The sequence below is a fragment of the Lagenorhynchus albirostris genome, chromosome 2 (genome assembly GCF_949774975.1).
Source record: "Lagenorhynchus albirostris chromosome 2, mLagAlb1.1, whole genome shotgun sequence".
Lineage (NCBI taxonomy): Eukaryota > Metazoa > Chordata > Mammalia > Artiodactyla > Delphinidae > Lagenorhynchus > Lagenorhynchus albirostris.
Window position 1 is genome coordinate 121,644,180 of NC_083096.1, and position 19,541 is coordinate 121,663,720.

General features: G+C 39.6%; 1 protein-coding gene and 1 non-coding gene across 2 annotated transcripts in view; one reads left to right on the forward strand and one right to left on the reverse strand.

Moving 5' to 3' along the window:
* The first annotated feature begins 8,714 nt into the window (after window positions 1-8,714).
* On the forward strand, window positions 8,715-8,852 carry LOC132516564 (small nucleolar RNA SNORA70). Its single transcript, XR_009539390.1, has one exon. It is a non-coding gene; the product is annotated as a small nucleolar RNA SNORA70 (small nucleolar RNA).
* A 9,617-nt stretch (window positions 8,853-18,469) lies between these two features.
* The window catches only part of TNNI3K (TNNI3 interacting kinase), a 287,754-nt gene continuing 286,682 nt past the window's right edge, over window positions 18,470-19,541 (reverse strand). The window contains exon 25 of the mRNA XM_060142530.1: window positions 18,470-18,941. Within this exon, the coding sequence (XP_059998513.1) occupies window positions 18,865-18,941 (77 nt within the window). The 3' untranslated portion in view covers window positions 18,470-18,864. The remainder of the gene's footprint in view (window positions 18,942-19,541) is intronic.

Here is a 19,541-nt window from a genome sequence, read left to right on the forward strand (position 1 = left end):
TATTTTTGTATTTAACACATTCCATCAAAACTTTCTGTAAAATTATACTACAGTCTGCATGTGGGTTTGACTGTGAAATTCAGTGTTGTGATATTTCGATGAAGTGAATTCTTTCTCTGCAAATACTATATTGATAAAATTATTTTATGTTTGAACTGATTATTTATCTTAGTTTCGTTATTAAAAGCATAAATAAACCATATGTTTACAGAGAAGACATGAATGGTCCTTTATAAATAAGACCAGACTTTTAAAATCTTCTTTGTTCTTTTCCTTACAAAATTTAAACTCCATAGAGTAGAGCAGAGAGAATTATTTTCATTGGACTGTACTTTTTGAATATATGTGTTTATACTGACTGCGTTCATATATGTCTTTTACATATACGGAATAATAGCAGAGAGGAAAATTGTTATCATTATTTCATAGATAAGTAAATAGAAGCTCAGTTAAGTGACTTGTCTAAAATCATGGTCAATCTCATGTGTTCTCACTCCAAACTCCGACTTTTTTAATCACATACACTTCCTTCTAGGAAGAGGAATATTAAATAGGTACTAAGATGCTAAATGTGAATCTCTACATATTTTTGTTTACTTGTAGAAGTAAAAATCAAATCTCATGCATATGTCTTTTATCAGTAAGAAAAGGGTTATAGTTCCAGTCATTATTGATCAAAGAATATGATAGATTATTTAAATAATTCAAGAGAGAAATAGACAACCAAAGTAAAGATAGACAGAATGAGGTTATTTGAATTTCTTGAGTTAAGCCTTTTCTATGGCTTTGTAAAGTCTTGTGTTGTAACTTTAAATTATAGTTGAGTAGTTTAAAAATTCTAAGATCAATAATTTTGCCACAGTGATTGCCATTGGAGATCATTATTTGAGAAAAGAAAAGAAGGCTGTAAAAAGATTCATCTAGCATGTGAAGTATTCCAACAGCTTCAAGGACTGTGGCCCTTGAGAGACCACTTCTGACCTTGGGTAATATTTTCTTCTAGTCTCCTATACCACCTGTGTCATTTGAAAGATATTCCCAGTTATCGTGGCCAGCAGCAAGAGGTACAAAGAACAGGGAATAAATACAGCTGGGATTGTTTAAAAGTTGCTCTCAAATTCACTCATTTTTCCCTCTTTATTATGTTTTCTCCTTCCCTCTAATATCATGCCCTGTGACAGGAAAACCATGCTCTTTAAAATAACAGAAAACATAAACTCTACAATAAAATGCTGGATGTTTGAGAATGCACATTCCCTTTGAAATTCCTATCAGAAGTCTCAGACTGTTTAATAATCTTTGCAAACTTATAATATTTTGGAGTGATGCAAACCCCGTTTTTTACTAGGGAAAATGAGGTACACAGAGATACCTGAAACAGATAAGCTGATACCAAAGAATATATAAGAACTAGCTCTCTGTCTCCTTTGTCAAATGTTTTCTGGTCCTATTAAATATCTGCTTATGATTAAAGGGCATAGAAAGGGCAAAATTATAGGAGAAGTCTCACACTTGTTCAGGAGCTTGGTATGAATGTGACACGGAGACCCTCAAGCTGGTGTGGGTGTACCTCTGAGGGGAGATGAAGCTTTTCAAGGGATTCACTGCTAAGGCTACTTTGTAGACGTCAACCTCCATAAAATGAACCTGTCTGCGAGCTAGCCTGCAGTCAAGACTAATCTCGCTTTTGCCAATCTCCCATTCTCTCTTCATAATAGAGACCAACTCTTCATCCATTTACCAATTTTACTATGTTGTCTCTGGGATGACACAAATGACAAAGGAACAATTTGAAATATGGTGCAGATATTGAGAAAGAGAATGACCTTAATGGCTGGTTAATAAATCCTTCTGCAAGTCAAGGGGTTTTCAATTCTTTGTTTTCAAGAGCATTAAATTAGGACCTAATTGACTTGTCAGCTGATAAGCCACTTAAATCATTTTTGGTATTTCATCAGTCCGTGATTTTTGCAGTACACACAGTCAAAACTACTCAATCCTGACATTTCAGGGCAAAAGCAGCCATAGACAATACTTAAACAAATGGGTGTGTAAACTTTATTTACAAAGAAAGGTGGACTGCCAAATTTTGCCCGAGGACTGTAATTTGTTAACCTGTGCTTTTGAAAAGCAATCAGCTTCTATAACCAAGGAGACTAATCCTCACCGTTTCATATGCCACAGACATTTCAGTTTTCAAAAATGTGCCTTAGTCACAAAAGTTTGGAAACAACTGGCACAAAGGAACTAATTGCCCTTTCACTCCTCGGTGGAGTAAGAATGATTTATTACAACCTTCCTCTCTTTTTAAGACTATTATTAAAAAGCTTCACTTTAGCCAGGTTTTCAATCTCTCCTTCCACACCGTCACCATCTTCTCCAGTCCATCTGTTAGAATGCAAGTGTGAGATGTTGTGAGGAAGGGAAAAGGAACTGTAGAGTTGTGACAATTACATTTCCTGTAACACAGGCTGACTTGTTGTGCAATAGAATGTCAGCTCCATGAGAGAAGAGACATGGTCTGCTCTGGTCCATGTTCAATTCCCTGTGTCAAGAACAGTGGCTGGACATGGCACGCACTCAATAAATATCTGGTAAAAGGATGACAACTAAAATGCAGAGGTAATTCTGTTACACGTTCTAGAAGTTTTTAAGCCTAAATTTAATGGATGTTGATAGGATGCAGGGAATATCTGAATTTGTGGACTGAAGAGAAAATGGTCATTATTTTCATAAAACATTAGAGGTAATAGGGCCCCTGGAGATCAAAAGTTCCACGAGCACCTCTGTAGGTATCAGATTGAGAAAGCAGAGACCCGGCGGGTCTGAGGAATAGGCTACACACTGGTGAGGGACAAAACAGGATTGCAACTCCTATCTCTAGTCTAGAGCTTCTTTCACTTCACAATGCTGCTCCTCGTTAGTGAGATTTTCTTGTTAGAGGTACAGAATCCAAATTTCTAATCAAATGCACTCTCTAAAACTTGGTGTTTTTTCGGTTTTGTTTTTTAGAACAGCTAATTTTGTTCTTGCTTTGCAAATGCTGAAATACAAGTTTTCAAATGCGGCTTAAGTGAAATATTTTGGTCGTCTGAATTACAGATGTCCCGAGGTTTGTCATTGCCTGTTTGTAATCCCCACTGAGAATGCAAAAGTTTATGGTTAGAGACAGCAGAAGCACCACATACTAGTTATTTTATGCATACACGGGCGCACGCATTGCACACACACACCTGCCATCGATTAATTTAAAGAAAAGGAAATCTTTGAAAATGAATGGAAAGTCTCCCCACTGAACTAATCATAACGTCAGTGGCTCCCTACTAAGCACAGAACTCTCCAGGAGAATTCAACAAATTACAAACCTATCTAAGCATAAACAAATCGGCTTAACAAACTCAAATCTGAATCACTGGTTCTCAAATTTGGCTGGACCTTAGAATTCCCCGGAGGAGATTTCTTTTAATCTCCGGGGGTGAGGTTTGGGCAACAGGACTTAAAAAAATCTCCCCAGGTGATTACTGTTTTGGAGCCAAGGCTTTTCTCCACAGATCTCAATTCTGAATAACTACTGAGATGAAAAGGTAGATGTTAATGTGATTTCAGAAGCCTAATTTAAATCGGTATAATACAGTTTAACACATTATGCTTTTACTATTTTATTCATTTTATTCTTTTACTCTTTTATTTCTTTACTCATTAAGCCTCACAATGCTATGAGGAAGGTACTATTAGCCCTATTTTATAGGTGATGAAACTGGACACAAAAAGAAGTAACATATTCAAGTTGTAAAGCTAGGAAGCGCCACAGAAGGGGGTTAACCCAGAAAAAAAAATGGCTCCATCTGTAGCAGGAGTTCTCAAAGTTTAGCTTTGAATTAGAATCACCTGGAGGGCCTTTTAAATTCAAATTTGCTGGGTCCCACTCCTAGAATTTCCAATTAGTTAGGGCTGTAAGGCACCGAGAATCTGCATTTCTAACAAATCCCCACATGATGCTGATGTTGTTGAGCCAGGGACCAGACCTTGAGAAGCTAGAGTTCAAACTGTGTTTTAAAAAGGCCACCAGGTGACACTGATGCACGCTGAGCTGTGAGAACCAGCGTTCTGAAGTGTTCTCAGCCTGGGCTGCACATTAGAACTCACTGGGAGGTTTTGAAAAATCCTTACGTCCAGGCTGCACCCAGACCAGTAGAATCTCTGGGCGTAGGACTGGGTACCAGTCTCTTTTTTTTTTTTTTTTTTTTACGGTACGCGGGCCTCTCACTGTTGTGGCCTCTCCCGTTGCGGAGCACAGGCTCCGGACGCGCAGGCTCAGTGGCCATGGCTCACGGACCCAGCCGCTCCGTGGCATGTGGGATCTTCCCGGACCGGGGCACGAACCTGTGTCCCCTGCATCGGCAGGCGGACTCTCAACCACTGCGCCACCAGGGAAGCCCTACCAGTCTCTTTTAAAGTTCCCCGTACAGCTGAGGTAGAGAACCACTGCTTTAGAGTCTACTCTCTTAGCCAGAACTTTGTATCCTGCCCCTCACACCACAAAGATGAGGGCTTCCAACACACAAGTACCACTACAATTGCAAGGGTAATGCTGGAATCATTTTCTGTTGCCCGAGAGGCTGTATTTGAGTCATACCCTATTAGACGACAATAAATATCCTTCTCTTCGCTGCTGAGGCCTCTTCTAGAGGGGATTGCTTCTTAATAGCAATTAGATTCTGTTGTTTTCAAATCTTAATCTCCATTTGCAAACTGTAGGATCTGTGAAGCTGAGTCTCCGTAGATTTGTGGCTGATTAGCCTCTGGACAGCCATGGAGAGTTGAGTGTCCCTTCTCAGTAGAAGAACTTGTGCTCCTGGCAATTCCTAGCCCATGTGTCTCCTAAGGCTCAGTGTACTTTTCAATCCTTGAAAAGGATTGTACACCCTGAGCCACCCAAGTCAAGGGGTTGCCTCTCAGCTGAACACCTCTAACCAGTATGATAAATAGCTCCACACCTGTCCAGTCCACACCTGGCAAACAGGTGCCTCAGTTGATCCTAAGGGGTTGGGGAAGGGCTAAATCACAGATTATATTCACTTTGCCTCTCAACAGTTATGTCCAGGGAAAATCAGAGTATAATGAACAAGAACGATTTGAAGAGAACCAACAAAGAGAAAAATAAATTAGATAAGGATAGCCTGAGGGAAAGAGACAGAAAGGGACAGAGGTAGTCTCCATTCTACCTGTTGGTATATAATAGTGTTTTCCACTTATAGGTTACTATCACACATACCTTGCATTGTTCTCATGAAGTAGAATCTAGTGGCAAGCAGAAGAAGATAGGGCAGGTACAGTTGTCCCTCTGTAGCCCACTGTACCTGCCCTATCTTCTGTTCTGCATCTGCAGATTCAACCGATGGCAGATTGAAACTATTTTTTAAAAAATTCCAGAAAGTTTCAAAAATCAAAACTTGAATTTGCCATGTACTGGAAACTATTTACATAACATTTACATTTTATTTACAATTATTTACATATCATTTACATTGTATTAGGTATTATCAATAATCTAGAGATGATTTAAAGCATACAGGAGGATGTGCATAAATTATATTCAAACACTACACCATTTTATATAAGAGATTTCAGCATCCTTGGATTCTGGTATCCCTTGGATTCTGGTATCCAAGAGATTTCAGCATCCTTGGATTCTGGTATCCCTTGGATACTAAGGGATGACTGTATTTTTTTTAATTGAGCTAAAAATGATTTATAATATTATATAAGTTTTATGTGTATAATGTAAACAAAAAGAACAAACAGTGTTGCTCATCACCCCAATATACAAATGTTAAGTCACAATCCATTGCAGTCACCCACTGACAGAGCACCCTAAGGAGAATTCATCTAGATAGTTAAGATACATATCTAAGGAAGAATTTCATTGACCCTAGATTTTCGCATCTTCCCATACATAGAAAAGCACTAAAATTATTAACTTGAGATTAACTGTTGTTTATGATTAGCAGTGAAGTGTTACCAAGATGTATGCTTGACTATACATATTTCCCAGCCAAAAAATTTGTATATATCCTGGCTCCACCCCTACCTCTTCAGGTTAAACTGAGAACCGGTTTCCCAGGTTATAGTCCTTAGTAAGTTCCCCAAATAAAACTTAATAACTTTTATGTTGTGCATTTTTCTTTAAGCTGATTCCATTATATTTCTGCTTCTGTATACCCTACAATGTGCTCACCACCAAAAGTTTATTTTCCATCCATCACCATGCAGTTGGTCCCCTTTATCCATTCTCTGCCCCCCTCACCCTTTCCCCTCTGGTAATCACTACTCTGTGTCTATGTGTCTGTTTTTATTTGGTTTGGTTTGTTCATTTATTTTGTGTTTGTTTATTAGTTTTTCTGCAGCCACTATTGAAAACAGTATGGAGATTCTCCAAAAATTAAGAATAGAACTACCATATGACCCACTTCTGGGTATTTATCCAAAGAATACAAAAACAGTAGTCTGAAAAGATGCATGCACCCACCATGTTCATTACATTATTTACAACAGCCAAAATATGGAAACAACCTAAGTGTCCATCAACAGATGAATAGATAAAGAAGATGTGGTATAATACATATACAGTGGAATACTACTCAGCCATAAAAAGATGAAATCTTACCATCTGCAGTAACATGGATGGACCTTGAGGAATGACTGTATTTTAATTCCTATTTTAGAGATGAGCAAAAGAGTTCTGAGGCTTTTTCACCTTTTGTTCCTTAAAGTTGTATTCTGTGTAATTTCTTTAGAGCTATCTGCCAATTCTTTTCTATTTATCTGTCTAATCTTCTATTTAATGCATTCACTGTACTTGTACTTTCAACAATTTTATTTTTCATTTCTTAAAAGTTGTATTTAATCTTTAATCCAAGTCTACCTGTTCATTTTTTTTTCACAAAAACTGTTCATCTCTCTGTTTTGCATTCCATGTCAAGTCCATCAGTGAGCCTTAGTTGTGTCTATATTCAAAGCATATTGAGAGACATACTGAAATACAACAATTCAATATTGATTTTGAAATATTCAAAATGAGTTAATATGTAATCCAAAGATAGCTAAAAAGTGATATAAAATTGTTAAAACTTACTATTTATTGTAAGTCACTGGTATCCACAAAAACTTTTGATATTTTTGTGTAATAGGCATAAAATAAGAATGAAACGTAATTGACTACAGGGGAAAAAAGAGAAGTATAAAAACAACTTATACAGAAACTAAATTGAATCTCCAAAGGGTGCCAAAAACCTAAGGTATATGTACCTATACCACCTCTATCAACATTTAAAGTGGAGAAAGGGTCTATAAAACTGCATGATAAAACTCTAGGATAATATTACAGTGGCAATAATCATCAATAGTATTAAGAGCAAATTTTCTTATAAGAGCAAAACAAATTTAAAAATATATGAATAGATGCACAGTGATATTATATTTTCATTTATTAGTCAGAACATCTCCCAACCCACCAGATGTCTACTACCAACACTAGACCTATTTCTTTATTTTACTACCAGGCATGTGATTGTATTATCTACTCCAACACCCTCTCCTTTAACTACAAAACTGTAAATATATCTGTTCATTTTGATGGTCCCGTGCTGCTTGCTAACTTTTTCCTACTTTGTGTCATTTTATTTTTAGGATTTCTTTAAGTACTGTGTGTGTAGCTACTTTCTATTCCAAAACCGATTCTTCTAATATCTGATATCTTCGGTGTTTGGAACTGTAGCTTGTTATTTCTGTTGACTTTCATTCATGGTGGTTTGTTTCTCATTTGTCTGTGATATTGTGTTAATTTTAGTTTGTGAATAATCCTTTCAGGGTCCAGTTTAATGTGCCAATCTTTAATAAATTTCCCCCTCATTGTTGGCGCAAGGCTTAGTCACCAATTTCAGTACTAATAGCCCATTGCCCTCAGGGCAACCTTGCTTTTCCCTTGTCTTTACCTGATCACTGATGGTTTTAGCTCACCTTTTTTTTTTTTTTTTAAGTGTTTCCTTATTCACTGCAAATTCAGCAATAAAGTAAAAATTTTAATTTTATGCAGGTTCTACTTATATTGGGAAAGCCCTTCAAATTATTGAGTTATGTTATGAAAGACAGACTTTTGTCTTTTATGTTATGAAAGACAGACTTTTGACATAATCTTCAAAATATTTATATCATTTAATTGTAAAGTGAGAGAATATATTTTTTCAAATATTCACAGTTACAAATTCCCAATAAAGTTCGGGTTGACTCTGAAATTACTAGCGATTGAGACTAAATTTTTCCACAGCTAAAGCTTCTTAAATGATGGTTTAACACAATTGTCTTAAAATGGTTGGGAAGAGATTTTTAAATTGCAATGCTCTTGTTATTGGCACTTAACATTGTAATGCTCTTTTTAGTGGCATTTAAAATTGTAATGCTCTTGTTAGTGATATTTCTTCCCTTATATCAACTTCAAGGAAGAGTTCACATATGGGTCAAGGAAACAATTAGGTTGTATGAAACTTTCTAGTAGAGAAGCAAAGGAGTATTCTACCTTCTGAATACCTCAGTTTTCATTTTTTTTTTTTCACTCTTTTGTAATTTGTCCACTGTAGCTAGTAAAATAAGATGGGCTCAGGGACTCTTTCTACTCAGAGGTAAGTAATAGGCCCCTTTAAAAATGGGAGTAGACCTTGTAGCCAATTCAGCCTCCATGCTCTTTTCCCCGTGGAGGCCTGGTGTGCAATGGTTGCAAACAGCAGCCTCCTAGGTAGGGTAGTGTATGAGCCTGTTGCCTGTTTATGTTGCCCTAAGGGACCTTGGCAGCAGCCCTTTCCAGTGGACATTCATGACTGGCAATGCTGTCCCCAGTCTAGGCTCCAGATAGGTATGCACAGTGCCTTTGGAAAGCCCCAGGGCACGGTAGCCAAATCATAATGTCCACCCGCACCAAGGTGCAGAACAAGGAGATGTGATTGAGGCCCTACCCTGGGCCAAGTTCCAGTTCTCTGGCCACCAGAAGATCCACATCTCCAAGAAGTGAGGATTTACTAAGTTTACTGCTGATGAATTTGAAAACATGGTGACAGAAAAGTGGCTCAGGCTGTGTAGTCAAATACATCCCTAATCATGGCCCTCTGGACAAATGGCAGGCCCTGCGCTCCTGACACCCATGGCACTGTCCCCTCCTTACTCACATCCATCAATAAATCCTATTTTCCTGTCAAAAAATAAAATAAAAAATTTTCAAAAATAAAAAGGGGAGTAGACCAATGTCTATTTCCAGGTTTTGATAGTGCACCGTAGTTATGCAAGATGTTCCGCTGGGGGAGACTGGGTGAAGAATACACAGGACCTCTCTGTACATTATTTTGGAAATTCCTGTGAATTGATCATTATCTAAAATAAAAAGTTAAAAAAAGAACAGAGTGGAAACTAGGGTAAGGTCTAGAGACAAGAGGGTGTGAATGAGGATGTTGCTTCTGTCTCTGACCAGGCCTTAAAAGAATGGGAAAAAGGGGCTTTGTGTGACACACTCGTGGTTTATCCCAGTTCTCCAAAGGCATTGTGCAACAAAGCCCTAAGAAATTATAACAAACACTCATTTGCCTGCTGTACATTATGAAACCCCTGAGTGACCCAGCAGGGTGACAGGCAGCTGCACGAGGGCACAGAAAACTAGTCATCTTCTCCTTGGAGATGCAACTAATAGCTCCCTTTAAATGCATGGTGGTTTTTTTTTTTTTGATAGTTATTAATGCCGGGTTTACAAAATAAATACCATAAATTAGCACCACAGGAAAACTGAACTCTGTGGAATCTATAATATAAACAAGAGAAAACATGACTTTTAAGGCAGATCACTTAAAATTATAAGGGGATACAGGATCTGTTTTTTAACCAGGCTAAGAACTCTAGGAACATTTGTAAACACTCCTGTTTGCTGTGCAGTATGGTTTTGATTAATTGCAGCATATGCTTGTACTATGAATAATCATTTTTGATACAGTAGTAAGACATCTGACAGAAAAATTGCAAATAAGGAGGTGTTTCTCTGTGATTTCTGAACTCTATTAATATTTTAAATCAGTTAACAGCTTAATGGATAGTGTGGGAGAAAGGAACAAACTAATTTAGCTTTAGCAAGCAACTTGAACAGTTTTCACTACTCACTGTTTTACATTTTGCAGGATTTCCATTTGTGTTAATAACTTATTACTTCTATTAAACATACATTTTCCCTTAAGCCTAATGTTTCTTCAGTGGAGACCAATTAACTAGGACAGTCTTTTCTTAGCTAGCCAATTATTTTAATTGCTAGAATTTTTTAAAATGTGCTTGCTTTGCATAGATTTGACCAGTTGAACTTGCCCCCAGAATGCATTGACTTTGTAATACAGGAAATGGAAGACTTTTGGTGAATATGTGGATGCCAAAAAACTTGAACATTTAGGGTTCCGCAGAGCTGAGCAGTAGACTAACAACCCTATGCCTTTACTCCATTGCTTTTCATCCTCGTCTTTGCCTTTAATTTGGTGACTTTCCAATCCAGCCCTATTCTGTTCATTTTTTTAAAAAAATAATTTATTTATTTTATTTATTTAATTTTGGCTGTGTTAAGTCCCCGTTGCCGTGTGCGGACTTTCTCTAGTTACAGCAAGCGGGGGCCACTCTTCGCTGCAGTGCATGGGCCTCTCACTGCAGTGACATCTCTTGCTGTGGAGCATGGGCTCTAGGCATGTGAGCTTCAGTAGTTGTGGCTCATGGGCTCTAGAGCGCAGGCTCGGTAATTGGGGTGCATGGGCTTAGTTGTTCTGCGGCATGTGGGATCCTCCTGGACCAGGGATCGAACCCATGTCCCCTGCATTGGCAGGCAGACTCCCAACCACTGCGCCACCTCTGTTCATATTTTATCCAGCTTCCTTGTTGTCTATGTGAAGAACTATGGCTTGAAAGATGGGCAGGCAATTACTGTACTAAGGAGGAACTGTAACATGGTAGGTGGGGATTGACTCTAACAAAATCTGAGCTTTGCTTCCCTATTCTTTTGTGACTGCTACTGAAAAAAATTGCATGGAGCCCATATTTAAGGAGCATTGAAGAGTTAAAAGCAAAAGCAATGACAGATCATTTCATTCATTAGACTTCCAAGCAAGGGGTGAGGGATGATTAAATTGAAAGAACAAGAAGCACCATAGAGACAGAGTTTGTTTGGGGGGTTAGTACCCTCCTGGCAATGCCAGGAAACTGGTCATTTTCATGCAAATGAAAGAACTCCCGGAAGGGCATGTAAAAAGTCATTTCCAACTTGTAGAGACACTAAACACACAACTAGAGAGGAGAAAGAGTAGCAGTAATAATGAGAATGCTAAATAGGAATATACTGATAAAGTAGAAAAATTAGTAAGCAGATTGGTAGAATGAGAGAAATAACAACTAAACAGGGAGAGGAAAAAATCAACTTATAGAAATTTAGAGTGAAGGTAGCAGATCCCTAGCAGCACAGAGCCAGTTTTGCTGGTGACAGTGTTACTTACAAAGGGCATAATCAAGCATCCCACACATAAAAGAGAAACTGTGAAAGCGTGAAAACAGTGTTAAATTAATTAAACAAGGAAGCCATTAGACAGGTGTTTCTAACGCCTTACCAACCTACATAAGCAACCCAAACCTAAACCTGTAAATGCCTCAAGGTTAAGAAATCAAAATCTAAGGACCACCAATCACAAACAACCAACTAGGCTTTCCCAGATAAGGCAACCACTTAAGCTAGAGCCAATCAAATAACTGCTTTGCTTTGTTTCTGTTTCTTCTCCATAAAAGTCTTGCCCCAGGTTCCTGCAGGTAGATTGCTCCTAACTACTTCCGATTTGGCACTGCCCACTTTAAATGAACTTTTGCTCAAATAAATTCTTAAATCTTTTTAAATGCCACAGTTTATCTTTTAACAAAGACAATAGGAGAGTCAAAGGGGCTGAAAGAAACAAGGCTAAAATGATCTCAGCCCAGCAGTCTACCGAATCCCTTCATTCCTTTGTTAATTGATTCTTACTCTCATTTAATTATCCAATTGCTCACTCCTTCATTCCACAAACCACTCCTTACTAAGGAGAAACTAGCAGTCAAAATTCATTTATTTACATACTGTCTATCCTAGCTTGGTCTCTCTAGCAAGCAGAGCCTGAGCAAAAACCTCATGTGCTACTATTTCTTTAGGGAAAGCAATCCCATGTAAGTGGGAATGAGGAGAGCAGGAGTGAGGAAGGGTAGGAGGGAGAGCCAATCCTACAGCGTGGTATTGAGCTGGACAGTGTTTGGAATCAAGGGCAACTGATTGTCAGTCTCACTAAACTCTCTTCTGAGACTCTAAGAATGACTGTGCCTTGGGACATTTGGGGTGTGATGGAGAAGGACCCTGATCCCTTATTCCCTGGCCCTGATCCCTATCGGTCAAAGGTTTACTCCATAGGTCCCCAAGTGTTAACTGCTAGGTTGAGCTGCAAAGCCCTCAAGAACTTGTGACATCTCTCCTCAGGGCAACAGGGGTGCCCCAATGGCAGTGATCTGGGTGGGGGGTACAAGGCAATAGGAACCAGGCTTGATATGAGGCAAGGTGTGGTCAAGTTGTGCCCACAGGAAGTTGGTTTGTGGTGATGGTAGATGACTCAGTGGCCAATGGCATAGGTGAGACCAAGAAGATCTGAGGTAACACAGAAGAGGAGTCTAATACATGTTCCTTGGAGACATTAGTAATTAACCATTTATATTTAACTTTACTGCACTGCAAATGTGTTTATAATTTTATTCATGTTGTGCCTTTTACATTATTCTCATATTCTTTTTGTTGTATAACCTGGATTATAGGATGCTAATATATGGTTTATTTGTCTTACAAACACTTAAATTCTTTCAAACCATAATCCTTTCATTAGCATCCAGGAAGTTAAAGATTAGCCCTTAGTGCTTGGTTGATTGCTCTCCCAGTAATGTTATATTAAGCATGGCTGATTGCTATGGAACATTTATCATGTGCCTGGCACTGTGATATGTGATTTTCATGCATTATTTTACTTAATCCTCTCTATGAGGTAAGAATCATTGTCTCCACTTTATAGATGGGGAATCCGAGGGTCAGAAAGACTGAGTAAATTGCTCATGGAAGGTCACACACAGTGAGGGCTTGAACCAGATTTTCACCCATGCTTGACTCGAAAGCTCACTACAATGCCAGTGCTTCTCAAAGTGTGGTCCCGGGACCAGCAGCATCAGGTCTCCCAGGAGCTTGTTGGAAATGCACGCTTTTGGGTCCCACTGCAAAACTTCGGATTCTAAAACCCTGGGGCGGGGTCCAGCAATCTGCATTTGAATAAACCCTCTAGTGATTCTGACATAGGCTAAAGTTTGAGAACTTCTCTGTGCTATTCTGCCTCCTACAATTTCACACCTGGTACAGGATAAACATAGGTCATCCAGTGTCCTGTCCATTTTTATTCTTCTCACCTCAAACTATCCTCAATCTGGACATTAATTCTGTTCCCTCTGACTGATTTGAATTTAAGGATGGGAAATGAAAACCTCTGAAAGAAGAACCTGACATTCTTCACTGTGGATTAATTTTTGAAGTGGTGTTAAGCAGACCATGGATTATTATGAGTAAAAACTGAAGGGCAAACCAACATTCAAATTATTTTCATTGCATTTCGTGATCTTGCTGGAATCTCACCCTTTCCTGATTAGTTGAGATAAAAGAAGCGATGGAAGTTAGTGAAATTAGTGAGCTTCAAAACCTTCTTTAAAGATGGCAAAGATACCTTTTTCTTGCATATGAGTCCATTGATTAAAAGACAGATATTTGAGATACTATTCTTTTTATCTCACTAATTAAACATAAAGTTAGACTGAGGGTGCTTTGGAGACCTATCCTAATCAGTGGGGCCTGGCACCTGGGGCAGTGTTTTAATTCTAGAAGCCTAATTTAATTAGTACCCTGCCGTTGGGTTGGCTGCTGTGCTGCCTTGGATCTCTGGCCTGAGGAGAAAGGTACATACAACCCCTGCTCTTTTTGTATCTAGTTAGCCTTCCAAAAGGTAGGATGTCCAAGGAGGGAGGGGAACTTTGCTTCTCCATCATGTTTTGCATATGGTGCTAATTGAGCTGACAGTCTTGGACCACAGTCTGTTACTGCAGCAGCTGAGCCCTCAACTGATCCCCTGTGAAGGGACTGCAATTGTCAAATGGTTCATCTTTGCCCTTGTGGCTCGTGAAATATGGAAGGAAATTGATCAGGGGGAGCTCTGCAGTCTGCATGCTTGGGTAACTACAAGCAACACAAAACTGGGAAGGAAAGTATTCAAATCCTACTGGTAATGGCTACACCATCTCTCCTCACTTTCCCTAACCAGTGTGCTAATAAGGAGAGGAAAATGTGAAACTCCTTGGCTTCCCTAATTACTGTGCTTTGCCCTCATAATTGTTTTGTTCCTGCTTATCACGGTGAGAGTCTTGCTTCTGTCAATCATTTCTGGCTCTTTGTGCCTAGAAAATAATAATGTATGCTTTTTGAACCTTGAGATTGTTCTAGCCCTCTTTTTTCCATAATTAAAACAGAGGAAATGATGATTTTTTTTTTTTTTTTTGGTTTTACGTTGCAATCATGAGCCATAGTAACCAAGACAGGTTTGGTTGTTTTTTTTGTTTTTTGTTTTTTTGGCAGTACACGGGCCTCTCACTGCTGCGGCCTCTCCCGTTGCGGAGCACAGGCTCCGGACGCGCAGGCCCAGCGGTCATGGCTCACGGGACCAGCCGCTCTGTGGCATGTGGGATCTTCCCGGACCGGGGCACGAACCCGTGTCCCCTGCATCGGCAAGCGGACTCTCAACCACTGCGCCACCAGGGAAGCCCAGGTTTGGTTGTTTTTATTTTTGTCCCTGCAACTTCTCCTGGGTAATTCCCAAAATTTTCCTCAGGACTGCAGAACTGCAGATTTGTTTGCTTTTACCACAATTCTGGATTGTGAATGTTTCCTATTTTTATTCCTTTTTCTCCATCACAGTGGAGGCAGTACTGTGTAGTGAAAAACTCATGGATGCTAGTGCAAGACCAGCCGAGTTTTGAAACCTGATTCCTTTCTATGCTAGCTTGGATTTGTTACTTACTTGAAAAATCAGGAAGAGCATTCTCCCTTTCCAGAGCAATTTTGAGAACTAATTGAAAAAATACACCTAAAATCATCTAAAACACTTCCTGCCATATAGCAGATACTCAGTAAATGTGTTTTCTTTCTATTTTTAATTATCATCCCCCTTGTTTGAGAAATTCTTTCCGATTCTTGTATTTGATTTAAAGGATTTCATTTCTCTTCAGATTTTATTTCAGGTGTAAATAAGACGTCACTGTCTAAGGCTGATGCATCTTGGCTCCAACTGCCTCAAAAGCGTAAGGTTGGCAGTTTGCTGTTTGCAAAGGTGGGGTTTTTAGGGATGTTGATGGTTATTTCCACAAGAGAGAAAAATCTCTACCCTTCTCATGCTCGACTTCTGTAGAATAGCTCTTTGGCTGCATGGTGACATAATATAAAAATAAACAACAACAACATTTACAATATTGACTATGGTGTGCCAGGAACTATTCAATGCACTTTATATTATTTGCAATCCTTACGGCAACTTTACAACATAATTTTTATTATCACCATCCTACAAACAAGCTCAGATAGGTAAAGTGACTTGCCCAAGGTCACAAAACTACTGTAGAAGGTCCACGTGACTCCAAAGCTAATGATTATTGTTGGAGGGAGAAAAGGAGGAAGGAAGGATGGAAGAAGCTAAGGAAAGGCAGAGAGCATGAGAGAGAAAGAAATCAGGTCCTTCATTTCAGATGGATTTTCTAGTGCTAGCCCTTTTTCCTACTATTGGCACCCATTTTTTCCTCTTTCCCAGGGAAATGTCAGCTTTGGAAATAATTTAACCCAAATAATCACTGTGTTGAAATAACTCTCTCCTGGTGCTGCTGTAATTTGGCTTACAATTATAGCTAATTGAACATCTTCTAAGTGAGCTCAGTGCTACATGCACATGGAAAAAAAAATTTTAATGTGCTAAGCATGCAAAAACACGATCATAGTTCATTTTTACCAGCACAAAAAGAAAGCAATTAGTGAGACATTTTTTTCAGCAAGGAGAAAAAAAAAAAAAAAGCACAAAAATCCCCGTGGTCTTGAGACAAGCTCTCAGATGATCCCTGGGCCCCATTAAAAGTGCAGTAATGAAAAGGGTTTGTGAGCTATAGGTTGGCATCTGTGAAAAGGTTACCCTTCTCAGGAATCAAGACACAGATACTTAACAAGAGCCAGAGGGAAGCAGCAACATGAGGAGATATAGTGTGGAGAGAGGAGGTGATTAATTAAAGGAAACAAAGAAAGGGAACCTGACAAATTTGTTCTAGAAAATCCTCCTCTAAAAGAGGGGTATTTCAGAAGCAGTCATTCATTCCTCTGGATCTGACCTCCATTCAGTGGAAACCTGGGAGGATTCCTGCTTTAATCCTGATTAGACACACATTCAGCATTACATCTACTGTGATGTAAAAATTGGTTAAAATTGGTATGTATGTATATATTTAAAAATTTTTAACTTTCAAAGTTATTCCTTTCAACTCAACTCAAAAGGATTAAGCCCCAAAGTTTCCCAGGCTGGTGCCAGCTAGTTTCCTAAAGTACCTAGAGCAGAGGAGGAGAGGGAGATCTGTGGAGACTGGTGTTCTTTAACCAGCCCCCTTTTTCTCTTTTTCTGTCTTTGCCAGTAGGCGTTTTGCCAATATGGTCACTTCAAGCTCCTTGGTCCTGCTTATGGTAAAGCCCCTTGGCAACTTGCTTGGTGGGATAGAGCACCTGTGACTCCAGAAAAATTGGGTGGGAAAGTGAAAAGGCTGGGCGCTGAAAAAGGATATATATATTTTTAACATCTTTATTGGAGTATAATTGCTTTGCCATGGTGTGTTAGTTTCTGCTTTATAACAAAGTGAATCAGTTATACATATGTGCCCATATCTCCTCCCTCTTGCATCTCCCTCCCTCCCACCCTCCCTATCCCAGCCCTCTAGGTGGTCACAAAGCACCGAGCTGATCTCCCTGTGCTATGCGACTGCTTCCCACTAGCTATTTTACGTTTGGTAGTGTATATATGTCCATGCCTCTCTCTCACTTTGTCACAGCTTACCCTTCCCCCTCCCCATATCCTCAAGTCCATTCTCTAGTAGGTCTGTGTCTTTATTCCCGTCTTACCCCTAGGTTCTTCATGACCTTTTTCTTTGAAAAAGGATAAATTTAATTGGAAGTACCATGGTTTTCACGGCTACCTCTGGATTCGCATTGGGCTGTCGCCAAGCTCTTCAGAACTTGTGGGGACTTTCAACTTTGCGACCACAGGTCATAAGGAAAGGCTCTGAAGGAATACAGGGGATGTTGCTGTTCTGATAGAAATTGCCCGCGAGCAACATAATTTCTAATTGGTAGGGGCGAGGGGAGAACGGAGCAGCTTGCCACAGACATAGAAGGAGCAATCAGCACTCATTGAGCTCCATGTGTCTACGGATCCACACTACTAAGGAGGAGGAGGGAGCAGTTTTGCCTAAACGCAGCCAGTCAGAGTCAGGCTCTATCTTTCTTTCATTCCTCTTCAGCCCCCTAATCTCAGGATTTAGGGCAGTGGTTCTCAACCTGGGGAGATTTTTGTCCCCCAGAGCACATTAAGAAAAGTCTGGAGACACTTTTGATTGCTGTGACTTAGGGAGCTGTTACTGGCATCTGGAGGTAGAAGCCAGGAAGCTATTAAAAATCCCACAGTGCGTAGGACAGCTCCCACAAAGAATTACTCCCTCCAATAGTTCTGAGATCCAGAAACCTTGATTTAGAGGATGCCCTTTACTAATGTTATTTCCCTTACCAAGGTGAATAGCAGTAATTATAACACTGAATTTTCATGGTTTCCTGTCTGTCTTTTTCCAGGTCTGTCTTTCAATGGCAAAACTATTTTGTTGGTGGAAGCATTCCTGCCTTCCTTGTTGGGAGTGTGGAGGGAAGACTTCTCCTTTTCTGAAGGTAGCAGGTACCTCAACCATCCTCCCAGTGCACTGTGCCACACCCTGGTATGAATGGCAGCTTTGCATGCATGGGTCAGTTTCATGATGGTACCAATGGCATTTGTGACACCTCGGTGCTGACAGCAACAGGTCACCCAAGCAGAGCACAGAGGTACCATGTAGAGAGGAGGCCAAATAATAAGTGTTGTATTTCTGCAAGCTTCTTGATCTGAAGATCAATACATATTTTTACCAATATATCTGAAAGAAAGGTGTACTCAGTAGAAGTCTTGTTGGAATGAAATATGCTTCTGAGTCGATTTTGTATGTCACCAAAGAACCTTTAATCACAGGGCTGGACACTTTAAGTAACATAATGAGATAAGAAAATGAACAATAGTCTAAGAAATCAAACACATGACTCTCAAACACGTCTACTTAATTCAGTCTATGAAAACATAACAATTGTTAAGTCCCCACCAATGACTAAGGCCCCATCTCCAACCAACAACATAAAATTATTTTTTCCTTTACAAAATTAAAAACAATTCTTCAAATAAATTTTGTTTTGGCTCTTTTGCATTTCATTCCTCAGCCACAAATCCAGAGCCCAACTTGTGGTGGGGAATTAAATAGGACCAGTATGAATAAGCCAATTTAAGGAGACCTTAGAGGGTAAAATATAAATGGAAGCAAGGCTGCCATGGTTAGAATTGTTGCTGTCAGTCTGGGGGAAAACTCTCCTTAGGTAAATGCGGAATGCTGTCAGCTGCTGTCCTCAAAGCTGCCACAATTCCGGCAAGAGTGAAAATGCATCGGGCTCATGGGATCAGACACATAGCCTGCATCAGGAAAGAAGTTCAGCTGTTACTTATCGGCCTTTCAGCCCATCTCCCCATTTCTCTTAACCAGCCTCAGCCAGTGCAACGCACAGCTGCCCAGCAGCCTCTCCTGGCTCATGTGAACAGAGAGTTTGGACAAGAGTTGCTGACAAGCAATTGTAAAACAAAAGCAGAACTTACAATGAAAACAGAGAGCTGAGACCAGAGGAACATCAGGGATGGGTGTTTGGCCAGGTGACATTTTGAATTCGGAGTAAAGAAGGGTACAGTTCAGGAAGGTGGTTTATCATGATGGCTAAAAGTACGGGCTTCAGGTCAGGCGAATCTGGGTTTAAGCCCCGCCTCCACTACTTACCAGTTCTGTGACTTTTGTTAACCTTTCTGAGCCTGTGTCTTCATTTGTAGAGGGGAGAAGTCATAAGGCTGGTAATGCACATAAGACAAGTGGCACAGTGTCTGACACATAGTGAGTGCAAAGCCGTTGATGGCTGAAAAGGGAGGTGGAGATGGCAGTAGAGAAAAGGAAAGAGTATTCTCTATAACAGGTTGGCTCTGGTTGTTTTCTTTTTTTTTCTATCTGAAAGTCCAATTTTTAGTGCT